At 41.1% G+C, this 21,846-nt stretch overlaps 2 protein-coding genes across 3 annotated transcripts; both read right to left on the bottom strand.

Moving 5' to 3' along the window:
• Nucleotides 1-9: 9 nt before the first annotated feature.
• slc25a1b (slc25a1 solute carrier family 25 member 1b) lies at nt 10-10,598 on the bottom strand. 2 transcript variants are annotated; one of them, XR_013963438.1, is made up of 10 exons: nt 10,201-10,598; nt 6,348-6,455; nt 5,520-5,619; nt 4,541-4,679; nt 4,173-4,257; nt 3,698-3,802; nt 3,166-3,281; nt 2,618-2,691; nt 1,038-2,006; nt 10-955 (listed from the first exon to the last, which is right to left on the bottom strand). XR_013963438.1 is itself a non-coding variant. In XM_080755908.1 (9 exons), exons 1-9 carry the CDS (start codon nt 10,310-10,312, stop codon nt 1,892-1,894), a joined length of 954 nt encoding a protein of 317 aa, XP_080612034.1. In that variant the 5' UTR covers nt 10,313-10,598; the 3' UTR covers nt 10-1,891. The 2 variants fall into 2 exon arrangements, 1 of the variants encoding a protein (XP_080612034.1); XM_080755908.1 differs by having other exon boundaries at nt 10-2,006.
• A 2,062-nt stretch (nt 10,599-12,660) lies between these two features.
• hic2 (hypermethylated in cancer 2) lies at nt 12,661-16,992 on the bottom strand (the record flags this gene model as incomplete). The annotated part of the gene is made up of 6 exons (XM_080755617.1): nt 12,661-13,293; nt 13,324-13,347; nt 13,875-14,292; nt 14,957-15,309; nt 15,905-16,340; nt 16,774-16,992. The coding sequence occupies 6 exons, from the start codon at nt 16,990-16,992 to the stop codon at nt 12,746-12,748; spliced, it is 1,998 nt and encodes a 665-aa protein (XP_080611743.1). The 3' UTR covers nt 12,661-12,745.
• Between the last annotated feature and the right edge of the window lie 4,854 nt (nt 16,993-21,846).

Raw genomic sequence — 21,846 nt, 5'->3', positions numbered from 1 at the left:
TTTTATTAGAGTGTTATACAGTATTAGTGACACCATACTGTCAGACTATAGTACTGTTGTCTGCTAACTGGAGCAAGGCTACAGAAGGCACATAACATCCACAGTGTGATGACCAAGCTAGGTTTGTTGCACATTCAGCTATTGGCATCAATAGAACATTCTTGGACAAGCATTTATTTATTTATTTTTTGGCAAATCATCATTATATTGCCCTTTTTCTTTTTAACAAGACGCAATCCTGGAATGGAAATTTAAAGAGAAGGCAATTAAAAGTAGTCAACCATCATTCAAATTAACAGAATAAAGGCATTGCTTTGCTTAAAACATTTTTTCCCAAACAAATATTTGGAAATCTGTATTATAAACCTTTAACATGGCATGAGAAGAAAATAAAAGCACCATTCCTTGGCATTTCTTTAAGGCATAGAAAGGAATTACAAAGCAGAAACCACATGAAAATGTTAATTATACAGTAAAAAATAATCAGAAATACTGCAGATTCTGTCTTGCATTAAACAATCTGAAGGTGCTATATAATTGTGTATACCTTGAACAGTGTACATTCAACAATAATTACCATATTTGATCTATAGAAGTCTTTGTAAATGAATCATACAAATACATACAGTAGGCACTTGTATAAGAGATCTACAAGCTCACAATGAGCTGCGGAACATTGTGAGTTGGGTAGGGATCCGGAATCGGAGAAACCGGATCCACCATTGAAGAAACCAGGAATCAGTTCCATCACATTTTGGAACCATTTCCAGAACCGTTTTGATCCCACTGTCAGAGCTGGCATGTGGACTTCATGTCTGCTCTACATACAATTACTATACCAGTGTACCAAGTTCTCAAACTTTTAATTTTAACGACCAAAATAACTCTTGAGAGTGTACAACTACAACCGTAGTGGTCCATTTGGTTCCATTTGTATACTCTCAGAGTTACAGACCTGTAAGGGTCCATTTGGTTCCATTTGTATACTCTCAGAGTTAGACCTGTAAGGGTCCATTTGGAAACAATTGTTAAGGAACCGGAAACCGTTTAAACACTAATAAAAAGGTTCCCATCCCTAATTGTGAGCGATTTTCAGTGAGCGACACCTGCGCACAACCAAGTATATAAATCAGGTTTTAATACATTTCTGCGACTGGAAAATGTAATCACCTGATAGCATTTCTACAATCTAAATTATGTCGATTTGCTTGACAAATCCTTGAATATAGAATCTCTATTCAAAATACAATCTTAATAAATGCTTTGTGAATGTGAACATGAATGTTTAAGGCATTTAGGTTTTAATTGCATGTTGATTGAAATCAACCAACAATCATACTTCTATTAGCATCGATAGCCTATAATTTCTTTGTTTTATGAATCCACTACTTGCATGGTCCATAAAATAATTAGTTTGTTGACTCATTTCTTCTCTCATTTCAAGTATTAGCTACTGTACCTCACATTAAGTTGGAACTGTTGAATTATGGATTATTATTATTATTATTAAATATGTACAACATGAGATCAAAGTCTGTAGAAGGCTGTGGTCACATTCTCAGGTCTAGACCAAAACAAATCATTCATCCCCTTGACCCCTTCCCTGAGCTCTAAAAGAACGTCCTCTGATTAGAAATTAAAGATGAGAGGGTAGGTGTAAACAATTAACGTTGCAATTGGCGGCCATTTACCTATTCCACAGACTTCGATTAGACTTAAAAGTGTCTGGCTACAGCAAATTAATCACTTTAAACGTTAGTTGTTATGGAGGTAGATATTACAACCTAAAGAGTAGCGTTGTTGAGGAGGTGACAGGTTTGGAGGTCCTTAGCTTGTCCTGCTTGTGTACTCATCACTGGGTAGGGGTGGGTGTGTGTGTGGGGGGTCCACTTCAATCTGTCTTCCAGACCTTGTTGAGGATCTTCACTACTTCCTCATAAATAATGAAGACGATGGCCACATCCAAACACACACGACCCAGTCGAGGTACGGTTCCTTTGTAGAAGCTGCATGGGACAGAGGAAGGAAGAGAGAGTTTATGTCCGTTGGGGATACTGACATACTGTAGCATTTGTCCATTCCATTCATGGGATATCGACAACCCATTTAGACCTGTTACACCTAGTGTACAGACTATGTTGTTGAAGCTGGGAACGCCTCTAAGCTGGCAACTTTAGTTGTTGCAATCCATCGTTGCTGTCGGGTAGAAACCTCTCATCTCCGTAGTCTAAATTATTGTAGCAGATCCACAAGCTCGAAACTCGCCGCGATGAGTTTTGAGCTTGTAGATACTACTACTACTTTTGCTATTTTTAAATTTGAATCCTGAAAAGTATTACAGCTTTGGACATGAGGTTCCCCCCCGACAGAGACGATACTATATAGCAACATCATTATTTTGTATTTGACGTTTTGGCCTCAGGTCTAAATGGGATAATGTAGCATTTGTCCATTCCTGACACTTCAATTGTGTGTTGTCGTTTCTGAATGCACTACTACTACTACCTCCAAACACGATGCATATCGCATGAGAACTACTACTACCTCCAAACACGATGCATATCGCATGAGAACTACTACTACCTCCAAACACGATGCATATCGCATAAGAACTTACGCAGCAGGTCCTTCATGCTTCATGATCTGCGTGGCACAGTCCAGCGTGCTTTTGTACTTGTGAGCTTCAAGACCCTGTTGAATAACAAATTAACTTTTTAAGCATTTTCATAACATCGTTTTTACTACTACTGTACTACTACTTTTGTGTAGGCTTTTACCCCTTTTCTCCCCAATTGTATTATTTATTATGCCAATTGATTCCTCCCCACACACATTTATGTTTGTTGTCACTGCTGTCTTATCCTATTGGCTCACCTGCTAGCAGGAAGCACCCTCCTGCCCCAACACTCCCCACTGACAGGTACAACCCCTCCACACACACAAACACCCAGCCCGTAATAGTATGTGTATAGTGACAAATATCATCCTCCCCGCCCAACTTCCCTCCTCCGAACACGAGCCAATTGTCAATAATTAGTCATAATAAATACATGTCATCAACAGATACAAACGTTTACCTCCCCTTTTGGTATCCTGATAGTCAATCATGATTATTATTAATTATGATATGTCAGCTGTGGCTCAGAAGTTAGTGTCATACTGTACCTGCATCCTAGTCTTTACAACATCCAAGGGAGTGTTTCCAAACACACTGACAGCTCCAGCAGTAGCTCCAAACAGTCCAGTTATCAACATATTGGGAGCCTTGTTAGGATCGTCTCCTAGATGATTCACACATAAAGAAAGCTATGTTATTGAGTTGAACATGAATGTGTTGAACATACTATACTAGTCTTCAAGGTTTTTCAGGTCAAGGACCCCTTAGCTGAGAGAGAGATGAAGCAGGGACCTCCCATTATATATCGTATAAAGTTGTGTTGCAGATTAAACTTTTTCATAGATAGCTTCAGGCTTGTTTTGCAGCACTATCATCACTGTTGTGAAAAATCTATGTTTTGTGTTGGACTTGATGTTAATGTGTATTGTCAGACATTTAACCACATAAACCCTCAATACATGGTTCTGCTCTTTTTCCCCCTCTACACAAAACCTCTTTGCCAAAAATAGCAAGTAACTCTGAGGACCCCCTATTGAAGACCCCTGTACTGTAGTATAACCCCCCCCCACACACACACACCTTTGTACCAGTTCCTCAATCCAGTCATGACATAGAAGCGGATGGCCTGGTTTGAGCCCTGCTTCAGGACTGTGGCTGTCAGTCCCTGGTACGTCCCCTTCAGCCCTGAGGACAGCAGTTAAACAATGTAATCATTACAATAATACATTACAATGTATATAAAGTTTTTCTAGATACACAATGTCACTTTACAGAAAACAGATACAAAATAAGATAACAGCTTTATTAGACCGAAAGTAACACTAGCCCTCCCCCGAAAGCAATAGCTAGGCGTCCTATTGTTGCGTCGTCACTGGCAGGTGAGTCAGTAGGAATCACAAACGATAAGTGTTCAAATGTGTGTGGTGTAGAATAGATCTGATCTAAAAAGACTAAAACATCTATTATGGGAGCCAATGTGAGATAAATATTAAATCGTAACATGTGCTGGGTTACAGTAAATGAACAGCCAACATGCACAACCTGAGAGTCTTACCCTGAGTTCTAATAATCTCCTTCACCCCATGGAAGAACCCCTTGTACTTTGGGTTTGCTGATGTTTGGTCATGGATGAATTTGACCTAAAAAAATAAAACAAACAACACACGCACACACGCACGCACACACACACACGCACACACACACACACACACACACTTTGACTGCCATGTATTCATTAATAAATTATTCCGTTCTGCCACGGTCTTTGCAGTACATACTCTTATTTTGAAGGCCAAAAGGTCCCGGGTCGTAAACCGGAAGTAAACAACATGTTACAATGTGGAGATAAGAAATGTTTCTGTTCGACAGCAACGATAATGTTAATGGCAATGCAAGGGTGTACTAGTGTGAACGCGGGCTGACCTTGACCGTTTCCATGGGACACACCACAACCACAGCCTCGGCCATGCCGGCCCCCAGACCACAGAGCAACCCCGAGGTGCTGTTCAGATTACCGTTCTCATCACGCATCTTATTAGCCAGGAACTCAAACACTCCAAACCTGACGAAGACATGGAAGACCATGGAGACACATTTCAAAATGACAACACACCGAGCCAGCGGTTATAGTATGGTATGGAAATAGGTATTTGTAAGTGTTAAAGGGACACTTCACCCTTTTTGCAAAAACATATATGTTAATGACATTTAGGAGCTTTAGAACACTTTCCTGGGGTTCTTTATGTGTGTAATATGTGGTTTTAGATATTTTAGATTGTAGCAGTGAGCCTGTTGTCTCTGATGTCATGGACACTGGGCTCACTTCCTTCCTGGACTACATGTTGTCTCAGTAAGACAGCTCTCCCCCCTATCCACAAGGAGGAGCAGTGCACCAAAGAATTATGGGAATTGTAGTCCAGGAAGGTAGTGAGACCAGTGTCCATGACATCAGAGACAACAGGCTCACTGCTACAATCTAAAATATCTAAAACCACATATTACACACATAAATACCCCCAGGAAAGTGATCTAAAGCTTCTAAACGTCATTAACATATATTTTTTTGCAAAAAGGGTGAAGTGTCCCTTTAAGGCTGCAACTAACGATTATTTCCATAACTGACTAATAAGGCGATTATCGAAACGATTAATCAGATTATGGCACATATTTAGCAATTACCTTAGAATTTAAAGGTTGATTTAGGCATGTTCTAACAAACAAAGATTAATAAGTAATTAAATAGTAGTGTATAAAATGCTATACAATTTTGCTCAGCTGCTGATTAGTGTGTGTGTGTGTGTGTGTGTGTGTGTGTGTGTGTGTGTGTGTGTGTGTGTGTGTGTGTGTGTGTGTGTGTGTGTGTGTGTGTGTGTGTGCGCGTGTGTGTGTGTGTGTGTGGTACCTGACAGCTGCTTTTGGTATGGAGCCATACACAAGTGAGCTCAGGCCTCTGTACAGACCCGCCACCCCATGACTCTTAACTGTCTGCCCCACACAGTCACCTGAAAGTAAGACAGGAGGGATACAGGTCAAGGTGAGAGAGCAAGGCAAGGCTAGGCAGTTTTACTTGTATAGCACATTTCAACAACATTGAAGGATCATCTTGAAGCAAGATTCAATGTGCTTTACATAGAACAAGCAAAGGAAGCACAATAACAGTTACAGTGCAGAAGACAAAGGAGAAATAAAGGAAAGAAATGAGAAAAAGAGATGAAAGCAGACAGGGCGGCAGACCGACAGACATAGCAAAGTGCAGCAACTCTCTGCTAACAGATAACAGTTAGAAAGTGGGTCAATGCATCTGCACAATGGTTCATTCAAGCTGCGGATATTAGTGATTCAGGAGAAAGAAATAGAGTCCACAACACTGGTAAAGGAAAACTCAGCTCCATTTGGTTTATTAATTCAATGTTTCGATCACTGGGATCTTCTTCAGGAATGAAGAAGTGAGGGACGATCTTAGCTCAAAAATGTATCGTGACCTCCCGGTTAGCATATTAGCGTTTCTACACGGGGAGAACATGCAAACTCCACACAGAAAGGCCCTTTAGCCAACCCCACGGTGGGTATCGGCACTGATGACGCGGAAGAGAGAACACACCCGCAGTGTCCCCAGAGGGAATCGAACCTGGGACCCCTCTGTTTACATTTCTGACTAATAAAACTAGTAGAAGAGAATGGGGGCAGAAGATTTTGTTATTAAGAGAACAGATGTTGACAAAAGACTCACCAACGCCTTTAAATTTGGGAGGGTTGGCCTTCTCGTCCAGCTGCAGCTGTGTTTTGACGTACTCAGTGGGGAAAGTAATGCAGATCTCTATGCCTCCTGCAAGCCCACCTGGAACAGCACAGCAGATAATACAAATCTCAATCACAGACCAAGCAGGACACATGATACAAGCATATTATGGTGAGATAGTCAGTAACACAGCAAAGAAAACAAATCTGTTAATCCTCACATGCCCAGGCAAATGCAAAATGAGCATAATCTGCATTAACAGACTGGTAGGTAATTACCATAACTACACTATACAACTACACAAAAACAGTTTTAATCTCTGTGCCATTAGCTTGGTCTCTCTCTTTCTGCGCACACACAGAGAGGATTGCATTAAATGTTTACTACACATATGAATATCCTTTTTGTTTGTTTGTTTTTTGGTGTACACATTCTTCTATAATGGAACTGTTCCGTTCCACCTTAAGAGGCAGTGGGTTGACACATCTGGCGTTCAACTGCAAACAGAATGGCAGCAGCCGATTGGCTTAGCTGCTGAGCGAGTGATTCTGCCCACATGATGATACTCCCCCTAGGACTAGGTCCTGTTCCAGCTCCAGGGGGAGGTTAGCTTCCAAAACACTGCCTAGGTATCTATACTGTAGTTATAGTTCAACTAAGATGTTAAAATATAACTACAGTATGCCCGTAGCACGGTAGCACTTGCCGTAGCCTTGACAACCATTCAATCTTATGCAAAGGATAAAATGAAATTTAGATAGTTATGTTAACTTATGTAGACAGATGCCAGGCAGGTTCATTTGTTGAACTCCTGGCATCCTATAGTTTGTTAGTTTCAATGAAAATATGATTTGACCTTTGTCATGCAGTGCAATCCAACACATGTCTGCACACAGCATGCAGGGTCAGGCCAATGTTTTAGGATTCCTTCTTAACAACATCATAACATTTTTTTTATTTGTCACAGACCCACTCAACAAAACACAGCTTCTTCAAAAACATTTTTGCTGCCAAGAGATGATCATCATGGTCAGTTTGGAAGGGTGACACCAAACCCCAGCATTCCTTTGGTTAGAAGATGTCTTTATAGCCAAATGAAGCAAAACCAGAAAAACAAACATGAGCATGTCATCACCTGCAATCCCAAGCCTTCATCCAGCTAGTACCTTCATTCCTAACTGGAGAAGAGATGCTATTGCATCACAATGAACACAATATGTAAACTTATGTTTTAGAAATAATTTGTTCCTGATGTTCTACATACAAACCATGTAAAGAAATCACAGATTGAGGCTTTAACCTTTGCTTTTATGAAATATCCGAGACTATTAAGGTTTTATGGAAGATGCTTCAGAAAACATGTTGCTAGTTTGACCACTTCAAATGCTCTAATCTTAAAATAATAACAAATGCAGACGCATTGAGAGTTTGTAATTCAGCTATTTTCTCTGTGCAACATGCTTCCATAGAAGACTTCTAGCTTCTATGGAATCCAAATGACTGAAATCAGTTGTGGTGACTGAGAACTTTAATCCATAAATACTGTGTGTCATTGTGTGTGTGTGTGTGTGTGTGTGTGTGTGTGTGTGTGTGTGTGGGGGGGCTGTTTTCATTTCAGTTCATGGGGTTTTCTTGTCCTATAGAAGGACTATAAGAAGAACAAGGCCTAATTTATATTACTTAGTTGCATGCTGGCGTAAAACGACAGATCCACAATGCTGTGGATCCACAATGATCACACAACCAAGTATAAAACTTGGAATAACAGTTCAAATGATCTACTTTCTTTTCTACCTCTTCCCACCTTAAATATATAACATTCTGTAGTGTGTGTGTGTGTGTGTGTGTGTGTGTGTGTGTGTGTGTGTGTGTGTGTGTGTGTGTGTGTGTGCGCGCGCAGACTTGTGCCGAGGTCGACAGAGCAATGTGCTTGGTCATCGTGCTTCATGGAACTGAGCTAAAAAAGTACTCAATCCTCTTTCTGGGTCATTAGCAGTATTGGAAAGTAAAATAATCAATCCTGCAATGTAGAAATACTCTGTTACAAATAAAAGAATGGAATTCCAAATTTACTTGAGTAAAAGTATCGGCATGAAAATGTACTTAAAGTACCAAGAGTCGAAAGTACTCATTATGCAGGATGACCCATTTCACAAGTTTTTAAATGTATAAAACTATTTTGAAAATAGCAGATCTACAAGCTCGCATGTGACACATTGTGAGCTTGTGAGCTTTGCTATTTTCAAATGGCCAAAATGTATACAGTTACTATAGGGCTGAATAGGTTAATCCAAATCTACAAAGTATCTAGTAAAACTGCCTGCCTTTGCCTACAGTAAATCCACGACTGGTTTGGGGTTGTTGTCTTCCTGCTCTTCTATTGAGACATTCAGATTGTGTCAAAAGGTCATGTCTCACCTAGACACAGGATCTGACACGAAGTTTGACCTGACCTGTTCAATTTATCCCCTGAGCAAGCAGGCAGGCTCCATTAGCTCAATGGTTTAATAAGAAAGATGAAAAAAGAGGAGCGATCTGAGCACTCGAAAAATGGCTGAGGAGAATCAAGGTACTTAATTGCTCTCTCCTTCGTCATTTTTCGAGTGCTCGGATCACTCCTCTTTTTTCAGGTTTTGGTTCCTGTTGATCCTAGAAGCACCATAAGTTCTTAGCTCAATTCAAGTGCTGACAAAAAATGGAAGCACTTGTGCAGGGGTCGGATAAAGTGCCATGTTTTAATTTTTTATTTTTTTCTTGATTGTCAGTGTGCCTTAAAATATTTCCAACAGATTTTGATTGTCCATATTCATAACAACCTTAGAAATGTGTTCTTTCCCATCAGGGCATTGATCATTAGACTCAGAGCAATAACCCCACCTATATCTCCCAGACACCCTCCCCAGTCCAATTTATGCAAGATGTGATTTGCATAGAGATGTGATGGGATTTAATTGACAACATTTTGTTGTATTAATTTTAAAAGCAAAAAATCCTCTCTCACACAATTATGCCAGTGTGCCAGGGATCACCCTGCCTCCCCTGTGCCAATGTTGGCACCCGTGCCTATGTAGGTTGCCTACTCCCTATGCAAATGCATGTAAGAGAGAGAGAGAGAGAGAGAGAGAGAGAGAGAGAGATTGTAGAAAATATCCCAGTACATCATGTACTCACCAACTAACTGTGAGTGAATGAATGAATGAATGAATGAATGAATGAATGAATGAATGAATGAATGACTGAATGAATGAATGAATGAATGAACTATAAAACAGAGTAACTGCTGCTGGGCACATGATGAAATGAAATAACGAGAGGTTTAGGTTCCATTCCATCTTAAAAGCATCGAACCCCCTCAGGCCAGTACAAGCCTGAACTTCCTGTGCCAAGATGACACAAACATGGCATGCACACCCCTTTCCTTTTATACACACGCCGTTGAGTATGCTTACTATGCTAACTCTCTTATCAGAAATAAATGTACACTGGTGTTTAATTTAGTTATAATAAAAACGGTCAGATCCCGACTGACGAGAATGATCAGCTGAATTCTTCCTTAAGTTCCAACGGCCAGCATGCAGCACCAAATGATAGCAAAAGAGCTAACCTTATTACGACTCCGATCAGTACACTGAAATGCACGAAATAGCTCCTAAATATATTATGTTCGGTACAGAACACGTCAGACATTAGATCTCATACTAAGGTTCAAACTGTTGGAAATATCTTCTAATGCACTACTTTGTGAACAATGTTACGTTACACACTGTTGATATTACAATAACAGTGACGAGTCACGACTGTTAAATAACTTTGTAGTAGGCTAAACTAAAGTTACTAAACTTACCTGCCAAAATAGCTTTGCCAGGATGAGTAAGTTTGGTTTTCCCTGCCGGGGCTGCAGCCGCCAGACACCGGGGTCTGTGGAAGGGACTCACGAACAGAGGGTTTCCAGACATTTTGGCTGCAGTGTAGACTCTGTAGAGCTAACCCTAACCCCGATCAGATACAACTACTATTTATTTCATCAGACGCTGCGAATCAGAGCCACCATCTATGCAGCCCGGTGCTTAGTGCAGAAAGAACGCTGCTAACTGCCACACCACGCAAAGGCACAGCGATGTTGAACATTGGACTTGGTACTAACTGTTCAGAGACTGATAAAGAATGGAAGCCTGTGTGTACTTGTGTACAGTGGAGAGCCCCCTGATCTCGTCACACTCGTCCAGATGCTGATAGTGTGGACTCTGGAGTCAGGCAGTAGAGTGTGCACGCAGAGCAGGGGTGGTATGTTCAAGGCGCTGAGGGCGGGGCTCAGTTGGTTTGTAGCCGATGTGACTGCGGGCGGCGCTAAAGCTCAACTTGTTGACTCCTGACTGTTGACAGTAAACACAGTACACTACATCCAGTGTACTGTGTTTACTGTCAACAGTAAACACACACTGTCAACAGTAAACACACATCAAAATGATAATAATAATAATAATAATAATAATAATAATAATAATAATAATAATAATAAAAATGCAGATATCTACAATTTTGGGAATGCCAAGATAAAGTGGTTATGCTGTAGGTGCTATATTAACTACTTTTGCTGGGATTGGGAACACCCTGGAATATCACCTCAAGGGCCCCCAGCCTAACCCTAAACCTAACCCTCACTGTATATTGTTTTCCCTTTTTACCTGTATATTTGTATGTCTCTAAATGTTATGATGAATTGAAAATGGTGGACCCTCTTGTAAACAAGTGTAATACTTTATGGTGTCGTCCACTCACAGTTGACAGTTTTTGTATTGAAATGTACTGTAATTCTGCAAACTGTTATACTTCAATCAATCAAACACGGCATGCATCAGAGGCATGCATTCAGGGCGGTGGGCGGGGCATGTGTTTCAGCTCCAAAAAAGCTTTGAAATGTGAGTGTGGGCAGCACTGCTATGAAACAATATTTAATTATAGTGTATGCTGCCCATGGCCATGCTGATAGTGTTGTGTGCACGTAGCAGAGCATGTGGATTCAGCGTGGAATCCAAATAATTATATTGCACAGCATAAAATAATAAACATTAGAGGTAATGAGTGTAAAATATTCATGAGGTTTAAATGTTTGACCCTAACCTCAGTCTTAACCAGCCACGTATAGTTGCTAACCCTAACCTCAGTCTTAACCAGCCACGCCTCTCTCTTAACCGGCCACGCAGGTCGATAACCCTAACATCAGTCTTAACCGGCCACGTAGATCGCTAACCCTAACCTCAGTCTTAACCGGCCAAGTAGGTCAGACTCGGAGTAATGGGATGTCATGTCAGATTTATGGGCAGTCCCCATTGTGACAGACTGCCTAGCGACAGCCCACCACACCTAACACCCAAACACCTAACCTCACGTCACCAGACTTTCCACCTCAGAGGAAAGCCTGGTGTTTGTTCCAAACTGGCCCACGTGATCCAGTCTAGGCCTCAGATGGACATTTAAACTGTTTTTAACCCTAAACCTAATATTTATAAACCCTGGGCCCTGACACATCTGTAGCATAATGCTTACTGAATATATATTGCTGACACTGGACTAGGATCTGCACTCAGAAGATAGGTGTTAAATGAAGGACAATTGCACTACTACCCTAACCTCACAAACACTAAACTCACATAATAATAATCTCAAAATGGGGCCATTAGGTAGAAATGTCCAGAAAAGAGTGTCTTATTCTGTCTCATGACGATTCTCATGAAAGGTAAAAAAAAAAATATATAAATATAAAATACAATTCACAAGACATATACTATAGTAAAATAGCGCTTCATTCATTGGTTTTGTTGGCTTGGTTGTTTGGTTGGCTAAATTCAGTCTGAGCTTCAATAATGTATTTTATTAAAAACGATGTAAACTTTGCATATACTGTACACAGGCACGTATATAGGCATGACAAATGTGATTAATCACAGACCAGGCTTATGGCAACAACAACAATCACTACATTTATGTTTAGATATGTTATAGTGATGTGAGGTAACAAGAACAAACAGACTCGGGTCCAAGATTTCTCTATGAGGAACTTCTATGAGGAAAATACTTCCGTGACCCAGGGGTAGAGGGAGTGATGTCAAGACTTTGGTACTCTATTCAAAAATAGCAGATGTACAAGCTTATAGCGCTTAATTTCGTGCCACGCTGCAAGCTTGTAAATCTGCTATTTTTGTTGCTTGAAAAATATCAAAATAGTTTAGAAACTTTTGAATAATGATAATTTTTAGTGTTTCGTTTTTTTGCATAAAGTTGCTGGGGGTCCCTGGCACCAAACAGTTTCAGATGGGAGGGTCCACGGCCAAATACATATACATGTTGGGGGTCCTCGGCACAAAAAAGGTCGATGTATTAATTGGTGTTCAAGAGGCCAGCGTGTGCATCCGCAGGTGGCTGATGAGGTTGCGCTGCTGCGTGAACTTCCCGCCGCACAGCTGACACGTGTAGGGCTTCTCCCCCGAGTGGACGCGCGCATGCTCCGTCAGGCGGTACTGGCGCGTGAAGCGCATGCCGCACTCCTGGCAGGCGAAGGGCTTGAGGCCCAGGTGGCTGCGCATGTGGCGCGTCATGGTGCCGCGCTGCGTGAAGAGCTTCCCGCAGAGCGCGCAGGGGAAGGAGGCCCTGGTGGCGGTGGCGTCGGCGAGCCAGTGGTGGCTCCTCTCGTGCTGCCGCAGCGAGGCGGCATCCTCGCAGGGCTGGTTGCAGACGGAACAGACGTGGTGGTGCAGGAGGTGGTGGTGCGGGTGAGAACGTTCCACCGCCGTTTCCTCTTTGGGGGGATCTTCCGGCTGGTTCTCGGCGGGGTCCGCAGCTTCGTCTTCAACCTCTTCCTCATCCTTTACACTGGTGTTTAGTGACCTGGAGTCCGCTGGGCCCCCGGCCTGGTCCGCTGGGCCCCCGGCCTGGTCTGCTGGGCCCCCGGCCTGGCGCCAAATATCACATGAAGGCTGTGAGGACGTTGTGTCTATTTGGAGGTAGTAGTATGACATTTTATACACTCTGCACAAAATCATAACTTGCATTTTTTATGGTAATTATATTATCAAGTGAAAACTGTGGGACTAATATCGAAAAATGTGTTGGGCTAAAATCGACCTCCTGGTGGCACTATAACAGGCCGATGTGAAAATGCAGGGCCAAACGATCAGGCCAATGGTGCCAGAGATTAGCTGTTCACAGACCGACGGACACACAGACAGAGCCTATAGGGACAGATATAGTCTCAGCCTTCGGCCTGGCGGAGACGGTTAAATTCTACATATTTCAAGATTCCAAAAGAAGTTTCAGAACTAGCTAAAATAGCTAACCTACAAGCTCACGCATTGGGACGCTTTGTGAGCTTATAGATCTGCTATTTTCATGGTATGAAAAGTATACCGGTGGGTAACATGTTTGACAAATGTGTTTGTGTGTGCGTGCACATGGTGGGGTCTCAGCTTATAAAGGGTCAGATGCAAGAAAGGAAGGGCCTCCAAGGTTTCAGACACTCACCATTCTCTTCTTCCACCACCTCAACGTTAATGTAGAGCTCCTCTGCAGTGTGTGACTCTACGTGAGCGTTGAGCTGTTCAGAGCTGGAGAAACCTTGTCCACATGGGATGCACATGTACAGGTTGTCACCTACGGGAGGCTCGTCGGTGTAGTCATCCCCCCCTGGTGGGAACCGGGGGTAACTGCAGGTAGTGGCCCCAACCTCCTCACTCTCCTTCTGGATGCTGATGATGTCACTGCAAGGCTCTGTCTGATTAGCTGAGACCTGCTGGGAGGCAAGTGGACACATCAACAGAGAGCAGGGAGAACATACAGTAGTAGTGCCTTGAAAGAAACGTTTAACCCGGAAGCTTCCAGAACCTGAAACTTTCTCAAAACCGCAGAAGTTCTGTGATTTTCTTTTTGTTTTCCATGTGGACTTGGTTTCAATTGAAGGGAATGTTGTACTTGTGTGACAACCCATAGACATAGACAGAAATAGTTTTAAATTGTGTTTATTTAGAAAACTAGAGGTTCGAGCCGCTCCTTGCCTACATCCCTGTACCCTTGTGCTCGGCTGTTGCAACGTTTGCAACAGTGTAAAATCTGCCATTTCAACACCATCAAGGCCTTCCAAGATACATTTTAGTCAACTAAATCGACTTAGATTTAGTCTACTATAATCTTATGACATTTAGTCGACTAAAACTTCTCAGATGACTACAACACTTATTCAAATAAAGTTGCTCTTTACCATGCATGCAGTTGGAGTACCTCTCTGTACAGTTCCATTTCTACCACAACCACCCCGGAAGGGCGATAGGTATGCCCGTATGCCATACATTTCAAGTCAATCTACAAGCTCACCACCATGTTGCAAGTAAATCATTTTTGAAATATTTTTGAACATAAAAATAAAAGTTGTACCACGCAGTGTTAATTTTTACAGCAAATTCTGGTTTAGTCTTTTGAATAATAACACAACATTTAGTTTTAGTTCTATTTAGTCATCTGAAGATATTCAGTCTTAGTCGACTGAATATCTAAAACCTTAGTCTTTTAGTCTTAGTCAACTTAATAGTCAACAAAATTAACACTGGTACCACCTCCTCTTGAGCCAAGCCCAGATCTCCTGCTCTCTCCTCCAGGGACAGTCCATCATCTTCGCTGGCCTCCTCCTCCAGGCCCCTCCTGTGTCCGTTGAGAAGCGCTCTCTGCAACGAGCTCTCGCCGCCGCTGCAACTGGCTCTGGGCCTCTTGCGATGGGCCGCTCTCTGCTGCCGTTCCGCGGTGGTCGTCTTCGACCGTAGCGGGTCGTATCTTTGCCCGTAGTTCTCCCGCCGCCTGCGGTCGGGTGAAGCCGAGCCGGTGGTGTTGGTAGGAGTGTTGGAGGCAGGAGGGCGAGATGGTCCCACACCGTTTAAAAAACTCACATCTTCTGTAGCTGCACCACTGCCTGTTGGTAGGCATGTCACAATTATTACATAATTGCAATTCAGTCAGAGAATTCTTAGAATATAATATTTATTGAGCACAATTGAACATGGATCTAGAAGTTAACAGGCGAGGCAGGGAGGCAGCAGCAACACACATCAGCACAGCAGGAGAGAAGCCAGAAATGAGCAGGTATAGGCAGAGAAGTTAAAATAGTAACTCTGATCAATCTCAGAGTGCAAGCATGTGACTATAGAGCCTGATCAGGTGGGAGCGCTCTCTTGAGTTGTCTGCCTGAACTAGCTACACATCATATATTATTTGTTTGCATAATCGTCATAATCGTTACCATGTTGAAACATTTTCAAAAATAGTGGATACAGCTGATCTACAAGCTCAAAATGGGTCACATTGTTGCACATTTTGAGCTTGTAGATCGGCTATTTCCACTATTCATGTTTCTTTTTTTATATAAAGTAATTAATAAAAAGATGTAAGTTATGCGTCATATTTGCCCTGTACATATTTTGTTTACGAACGGAAATGTCATTTCAAAAAAATCTGTTCGACAATGAATCGTTGAGTAACATTTCATAATGGTGACACAACAGCCCTACCTGTTGGACTCGTCCTGGTCAGGTCCAAGCCCAGGTCGTGCATCACCTCAACAGTGCTGTCCATCATATTTACCGCTGCAAAGGGATGGCGTGACGCCCACCGCAAGCCGAAGCCCTCGTCCTGTGCCGTGTCTCTGCTCTGGTGGTGTCCCTCCTGGGCTGCCACTCTCCTCTCCGCACGGTGGCCGTGGTGGTGGTTGGCTCTGGGGTTGGCGAAGGGATAGGGGCCGAGGGATAGATGCACATTGGGGGCTTGTAAAATGTCGGAGGAGGAGGGTGGAGTCCTGCCGGAGCTTGAAGGTCTGAGTCTTCTGTGGCAGAAGGCTGCTAGGTGTGACACCTGGAGGTAGGAGGCAGCCGTCAGGAGATCGGCAACACCTTGGTCACTGATGTGGTCGGGACTGGCTACGCTGCCCGTGTAGATGAAATCTAACACCTGGAAAACATGAAGAGATTAAGGAGTCAGGGCAGAGAGTAAGGTCCACTGTCATTGAATGGCTGTTGAATCCGTTATTAAAGTAATGCAGGGTTTTATTTGCTACCATTTAATGCAATGCCTGCATTTCCTTCTGAGAAGTGCATAAGTTTTGCAATTTAATTAGAAAGTGTTATTTTGGGAAAATGTATCACAATTGAAAAAAATTAATCAAACAATGTGTCACGTGCCATGCGTAGGACAATGTTGTCTCTGTCGGGTGGATACTAGGTGGAAACCTCATGTCCAAAACAGTTTCTTTTCAACTAGATTCAAATTCAAAAGTAGCAAATTTACAAACTGAAAACATTTTTGATGCTACTTTTGATGCTTTTGTATAACACTGTATGATCCAGTCAAGGAGAGCTGGAGAAACGATCAAATCCTTGCTCACTTGTTTAAAGACAGAGGGGCTGATGATCTCTGTGTCCAGGTTGAGGAGGTTGTCGTGCAGAAGCAGGGATTTAAAGTAGCTGCTGCTGGCTGACAGGATGTTCTTGTGGGCTCGGAACAAGGCGTTCTCTACCACTATGATCACATCACACAGATAGCCTTTAGACCTCTGCTGGTTCAACTGCACCAGGAGCTGCTTGGCATAGTTCAGCTGCTCCATCTCACCACACTCTGTGGAAGCCAGAAAACACACAAAATAAGCACGGATAAAACTGTAAAACTATAAAGTCCCACTTTTATACCTTGGCTTTTGATCCCGTTTCAGAGAGTTCGGTGGTGTTGTTGTTTCACTTTCACTTCCCAGAGAAGATTGTGTGCCTATATTTAGGCCAGGTGCTGGAAGTCAGGCATCAAGGCAAACATCAAGGAAGAGAAAGAACATCCGCACACTAGTAACGTTTCGTTACATTTGACAATTTGCAACGTTTCAACCTACAAGGTCTTCATCAGGCAAAATCCTTTCATCATTTTGCCTGAAAAAACCTTGTAGGTCGAAACGTTGCAATTTGTTGCCTCTAAATATAGTACGTCTCGGAGCTCTAGAAACTAGTGTGCAGATGTTCTTTCTCTTCTTTGCTATTGTTTCACTGTCTGTTGACGCTGCTGCGTCTTGTATTCTATGGTGATGTGTCTCCTTGTGTTGTTTATCGATTTATTTTTATATTACTGTGTTTTTGCTATTGTTTTTCTGTGTTTTAGGCTGTTGATTTTGACAGCAATTTTTGTTTTGTTTTCTTTTAATAGTTTTCATTGAGTTTTAGTCACCTGGAATAATTTAGTGTTAGTCTAGTTTTAGTTATCTCATAAGATATTCGTTGACTAAATCTACAGTTGATTAAGTAGATTAAAATGTATTTTGGCAGGCCTTGATGGCGTTGTAATGGCAAATTTGACAATTGCTGAAAATAGCAGATCTACAAGCTGATCTTGTAGATCAGCATGCAACCAAGTGTAAAATGACTTGTGTCTTTTACTTTAAATGGATCTTTTATCCACTAGTCCCTTCCTAACATTTTAGTCTAGTTTTTATTTGTTATCAAAATTGCCAATATATTTTGTCTTAGTTTTAGTCATCATCATAGCTTAGCTTTCATTTTGTTTCCAATTAGTTTTCGTCTGTGAAAAAAGGTAGTCAACGAACATTTTCCGTCATAGTTTTAATTAGTTGACAAAATCAACACTGTTTTTAGGTCTTATGTAGTGTATTTAGCTTTTTAAGATGGTCTGTGCAGCACTTTTGTAACCTTTTGGATTTCTATCACAAATATTTCATGAGAAATGCTAATAGATGCTAATTATATAAATCTCACAAACCCTAGAATTCAAGGTAAATTAACCTTTCGATTCATGTAACTTTTTTGCTCTTATTACTGAACAAACGTTTCGTTTTCACCAAAAAATCCGTTACCCTAGCTACAGTAGCCTACCTTTAGTTGTATTTCATACTTACCTTTTTTGCATATCAGATATTTTAGCTATTTTTAAAAATGATTTCCCCGCCTCCTATAATGCCCGTGCCCAAAAATAGTGAGGCAAGGTTTCCAGTGTAAAATGATGGAAGGAAAGATGATAAAAATAGACAGACAGACAGACTCCACCTCTCTGCCACTGATAGATAGCAGCTCTGATAGTTATCCTGTTATTATCACTGCTGCCAGCCTCATCCAAGTCTTACTATATTTACACTTACTCTGTTTCACAAACAGTGTAATTTTTGGGGGTCGCAAGAAAAATATTATAACTTTATTTTAAAAACATATTTTATAAAAATAAAAAAAACGTGAAATAACAACAAAACAAACAATGAAATAATAATAATTTCTATATATAAATAAATACAATTTAATTTCAAGATAAAAAAAGAATAATAAATTCCCGATCTACAAGCTCAAAACATTTGTAATTTTGCTGGGGGGGACTCCCTGGAACCGCAATTTGAGAACCATTGATCTATAATTGTTTTATGATTAATGCTTTATTATTTCCTTACCAAGATAACACATAGCAACACAGTATTACAAGGACTGATAACTGACCAATTATAGCGAAAAGCAACAACAAACAAAACAAAACAATACTAAACTAACACCCAGAAGACCACAGCATCTCCCATCAACCAACACTCCATGCAACACACACACACACACACACACACACACACACACACACACACACACACACACACACACACACACACACACACACACACACACACACACACACACACCTTTCAATACATTGTAGCTTATTCAGAGCCAGGAACACCATCAGACCCCTGTCATATAGTACAAACGGTATTGCTCCATTTCAAATCATAGATTTCTAATCGTGTCTTTCCGTCTTGTCAAAGCATTCTATACTGTATGTGACAATCACTCCAAGGCTCAAGTGCCCAGGAGAGAACCACAGAGACAGACAGACTCAGAGGTGTGCCAGCGGGACAGCGCAGGTGCAGATATCCCGTCCTTCATTCCTTCCCCACATGATGGTAATATTGTTATTGTCTAGGTAATATTGTCAAATACTACCTAAGAAATGTGCAGACATTGTGAAAATAGCCAATTTCATGCTCATAACGAGCAAAAGAATAGAAACAAAATAACAAAATCTTTAGTCTTCAACTATAGACCATCAGACCTGTTTTATTTTGGTACATTCATTCTGAGACTAAAATGCCATGTGTTTGACTGACAGTTTCATGGCCACATTTTCTTTTAAACCAACATTTGCTGCCCACTTACACTTACAGCACAATAAGGCTTTAAACGGTCTGAAAGTCCTGTGATTATTTGATTTCTTCTTTGGTGGTTCTTTAACGTCTCTCTAAAGTTCACCCATAACTCCATTCAGGTCTGGCAGAAGCAGCCACCAGCCCTAAAATATGATATTTTTAGTATTTGTTGCAAGGTTGGTACAAAGATAGAATATTGTGTGCTGATAAGGAGCAGCAACGTATGTTTTTTGCCATACATAGATATAGAATTGCGTATCTCTCTTGCCCCCCCAACTCCTTCTAAAAATATCCACACAACGTTTGAGCCCTCCATCTATCTGAGGGCTGCAGCCCCTCTACCCCCCTGGCCCGGCTGCGAGCGAGCGGGCGGACACACACACACACACACACACACAGTGTGTGTGTGTGTGTGTGTGTGTGTGTGTGTGTGTGTGTGTGTGTGTTCAGGACAAGGATAAGTAATAGGATAAGTATTTGGGCCAGGGAGGTGTGTTTGACCTGAGACCGATTCTAAAGAAATGGCTTCTAAATCCTAACAGTTTTCTGAAAAACCTATGTTTCTATGTCAGTGGTGCTCCTTTTTTTGGAGGACCACCAGAATTATCTGTATTTGGCTGTGGACCCCCATCTGAAAATATGTAGTTCTAGGGAACCCCCGGAAGCAAAGATTTGAGTTTAGGAGCTTATAGGAAGGGGGCATGTCTGATATAATGAACATCACACATTTAAATATTGAATCAAGCAACTTAAAAAAAACTACACAAAAGCCAAGGTAGAAGGTAGTTAAAATGACCCTAGAAGTGAAGCTATTTTTGGGGCTCTAGGGTTCATGTGGTTAAACAAAGTCTTGCATGTTGCCGTAATGATGCCTGCAGTTGGCCAGACTGTGATTTGTTTCATTTATATTTTGTTTTATATTAGTAGCCATTGTCCATCAATTTTGTTCACTCGCACATTGCATAGTGACAGGCTGTTAACATTGGGTCCAATAAACATCATGAACTTAGTTTGCTATGTTTGAGAGATTCTCTTGAGATATGATGGAACTAATTAAGCTACTCAGACGATAGCTGGTCTGCAACAGCTCACTAGAAACAAGACCCTATTTCATACGGTAGATTGTAGTATTAACCTATACATTTTAGTCATTTAGATTTATAGTTTAATACAACATCTCATAAAGTTTAGCATTGAACGATGAGACTCGTCGTTATTTTATTAATTATTTTTTTATAAACATCATTGATTTTAACCCTGCATATGCAATGCATGGTATTGTAATTGTAGGCTTTTTGAATGTGAGAAATGTGGCTTTTTTGTGCAAAGGTAATGCCAGACATGAGGTGGAGAACTCTTCTGTCTGTACTAAGCAAAGATTATATGGGTCACTATTCGCATTAGACAATGGTGGAAAAAGTAGTCACATTGAACTAAAAGTATCAATACAGAAATACTCCATTTGAAGTAAAAGTCCAGAATACAAAATGTACTTAAGTAAAAGATAATTTGTATATTGACGAAAAGGCAACATTGTAGCTTACTTTGTGTTACAGATTTCACAAAACCTAAACACAAAAATGACTTGAGTGTCGCTAGCCTATTCATGATTCATGTCATCAAATTTGTACAATAATGTATGAATTAAATATGTATGTATCAAACAGTCCATAATAAAAGCCACACATTCTTTACTTAAATAAAAGTTTCAATACTGCAATGAGCTTGTAGATCTGCTATTTTCAAATGGCCGAAATGTATATACTGTAGGGTTGAAGTGGTATGTTATCTATTCTAAATTAAAATCTCCAAAGTAACTTGAAACTAAAGTTTTCAGCTAATTATAGTGGAGTAAAAGCACATATTTGGCTCTGAGATGTAGTGGAGTAGAAGTAAAAGTATTGGAAATTGGAAACACTCAAGTACAAATACCTCAGAAGTGTCGGTACAGTACTTAAGTAAATGTACTACTAAGTACTAAGTTACTTTTCACCACTGCCTACAGTATATGACACTCAAAACATACACACACTCTCACACACACACACACACACACACACACACACATCACATACTATGTATAAAAAGGTGTATGCTCACCTCTCAATCGATGACAACACTCTGTAGACAAGGCAAGAAACGATGTGCCAGTGTGCGTTGACATTGACACTTGTGGGGTGTTCACCTCATGGACTTGAAACCCATCCTTTTTACTTGGACCAGTCACCTTTCTCCTTTCTGCTAGAAGCCCGCGTGTTAGTAGTAGTCAACTACAATGTACAT

Source organism: Protomyctophum bolini (assembly GCF_963924005.1).
Source record: "Protomyctophum bolini genome assembly, chromosome: 22".
Classification (NCBI taxonomy): Eukaryota; Metazoa; Chordata; class Actinopteri; order Myctophiformes; family Myctophidae; genus Protomyctophum; species Protomyctophum bolini.
The sequence above is the reverse complement of the archived record's forward strand: the minus strand, read 5'-3'. Positions and strand labels throughout refer to the sequence as shown.

What these genes read in the sequence shown, in the direction of transcription:
- slc25a1b (XM_080755908.1), bottom strand. Translation starts at nt 10,312, where the DNA reads ATGTCTGGAAACCCTCTGTTCGTGAGTCCCTTCCACAGACCCCGGTGT. An exon ending in ATTGAGGAACTGGTACAAAG is followed by an intron (nt 3,282 to 3,697) that starts GTGTGTGTGTGT and finishes TGAATCATCTAG; the next exon opens with GAGACGATCCTAACAAGGCT. An exon ending in TTGTAAAGACTAGGATGCAG is followed by an intron (nt 2,692 to 3,165) that starts GTACAGTATGAC and finishes GTTATTCAACAG; the next exon opens with GGTCTTGAAGCTCACAAGTA.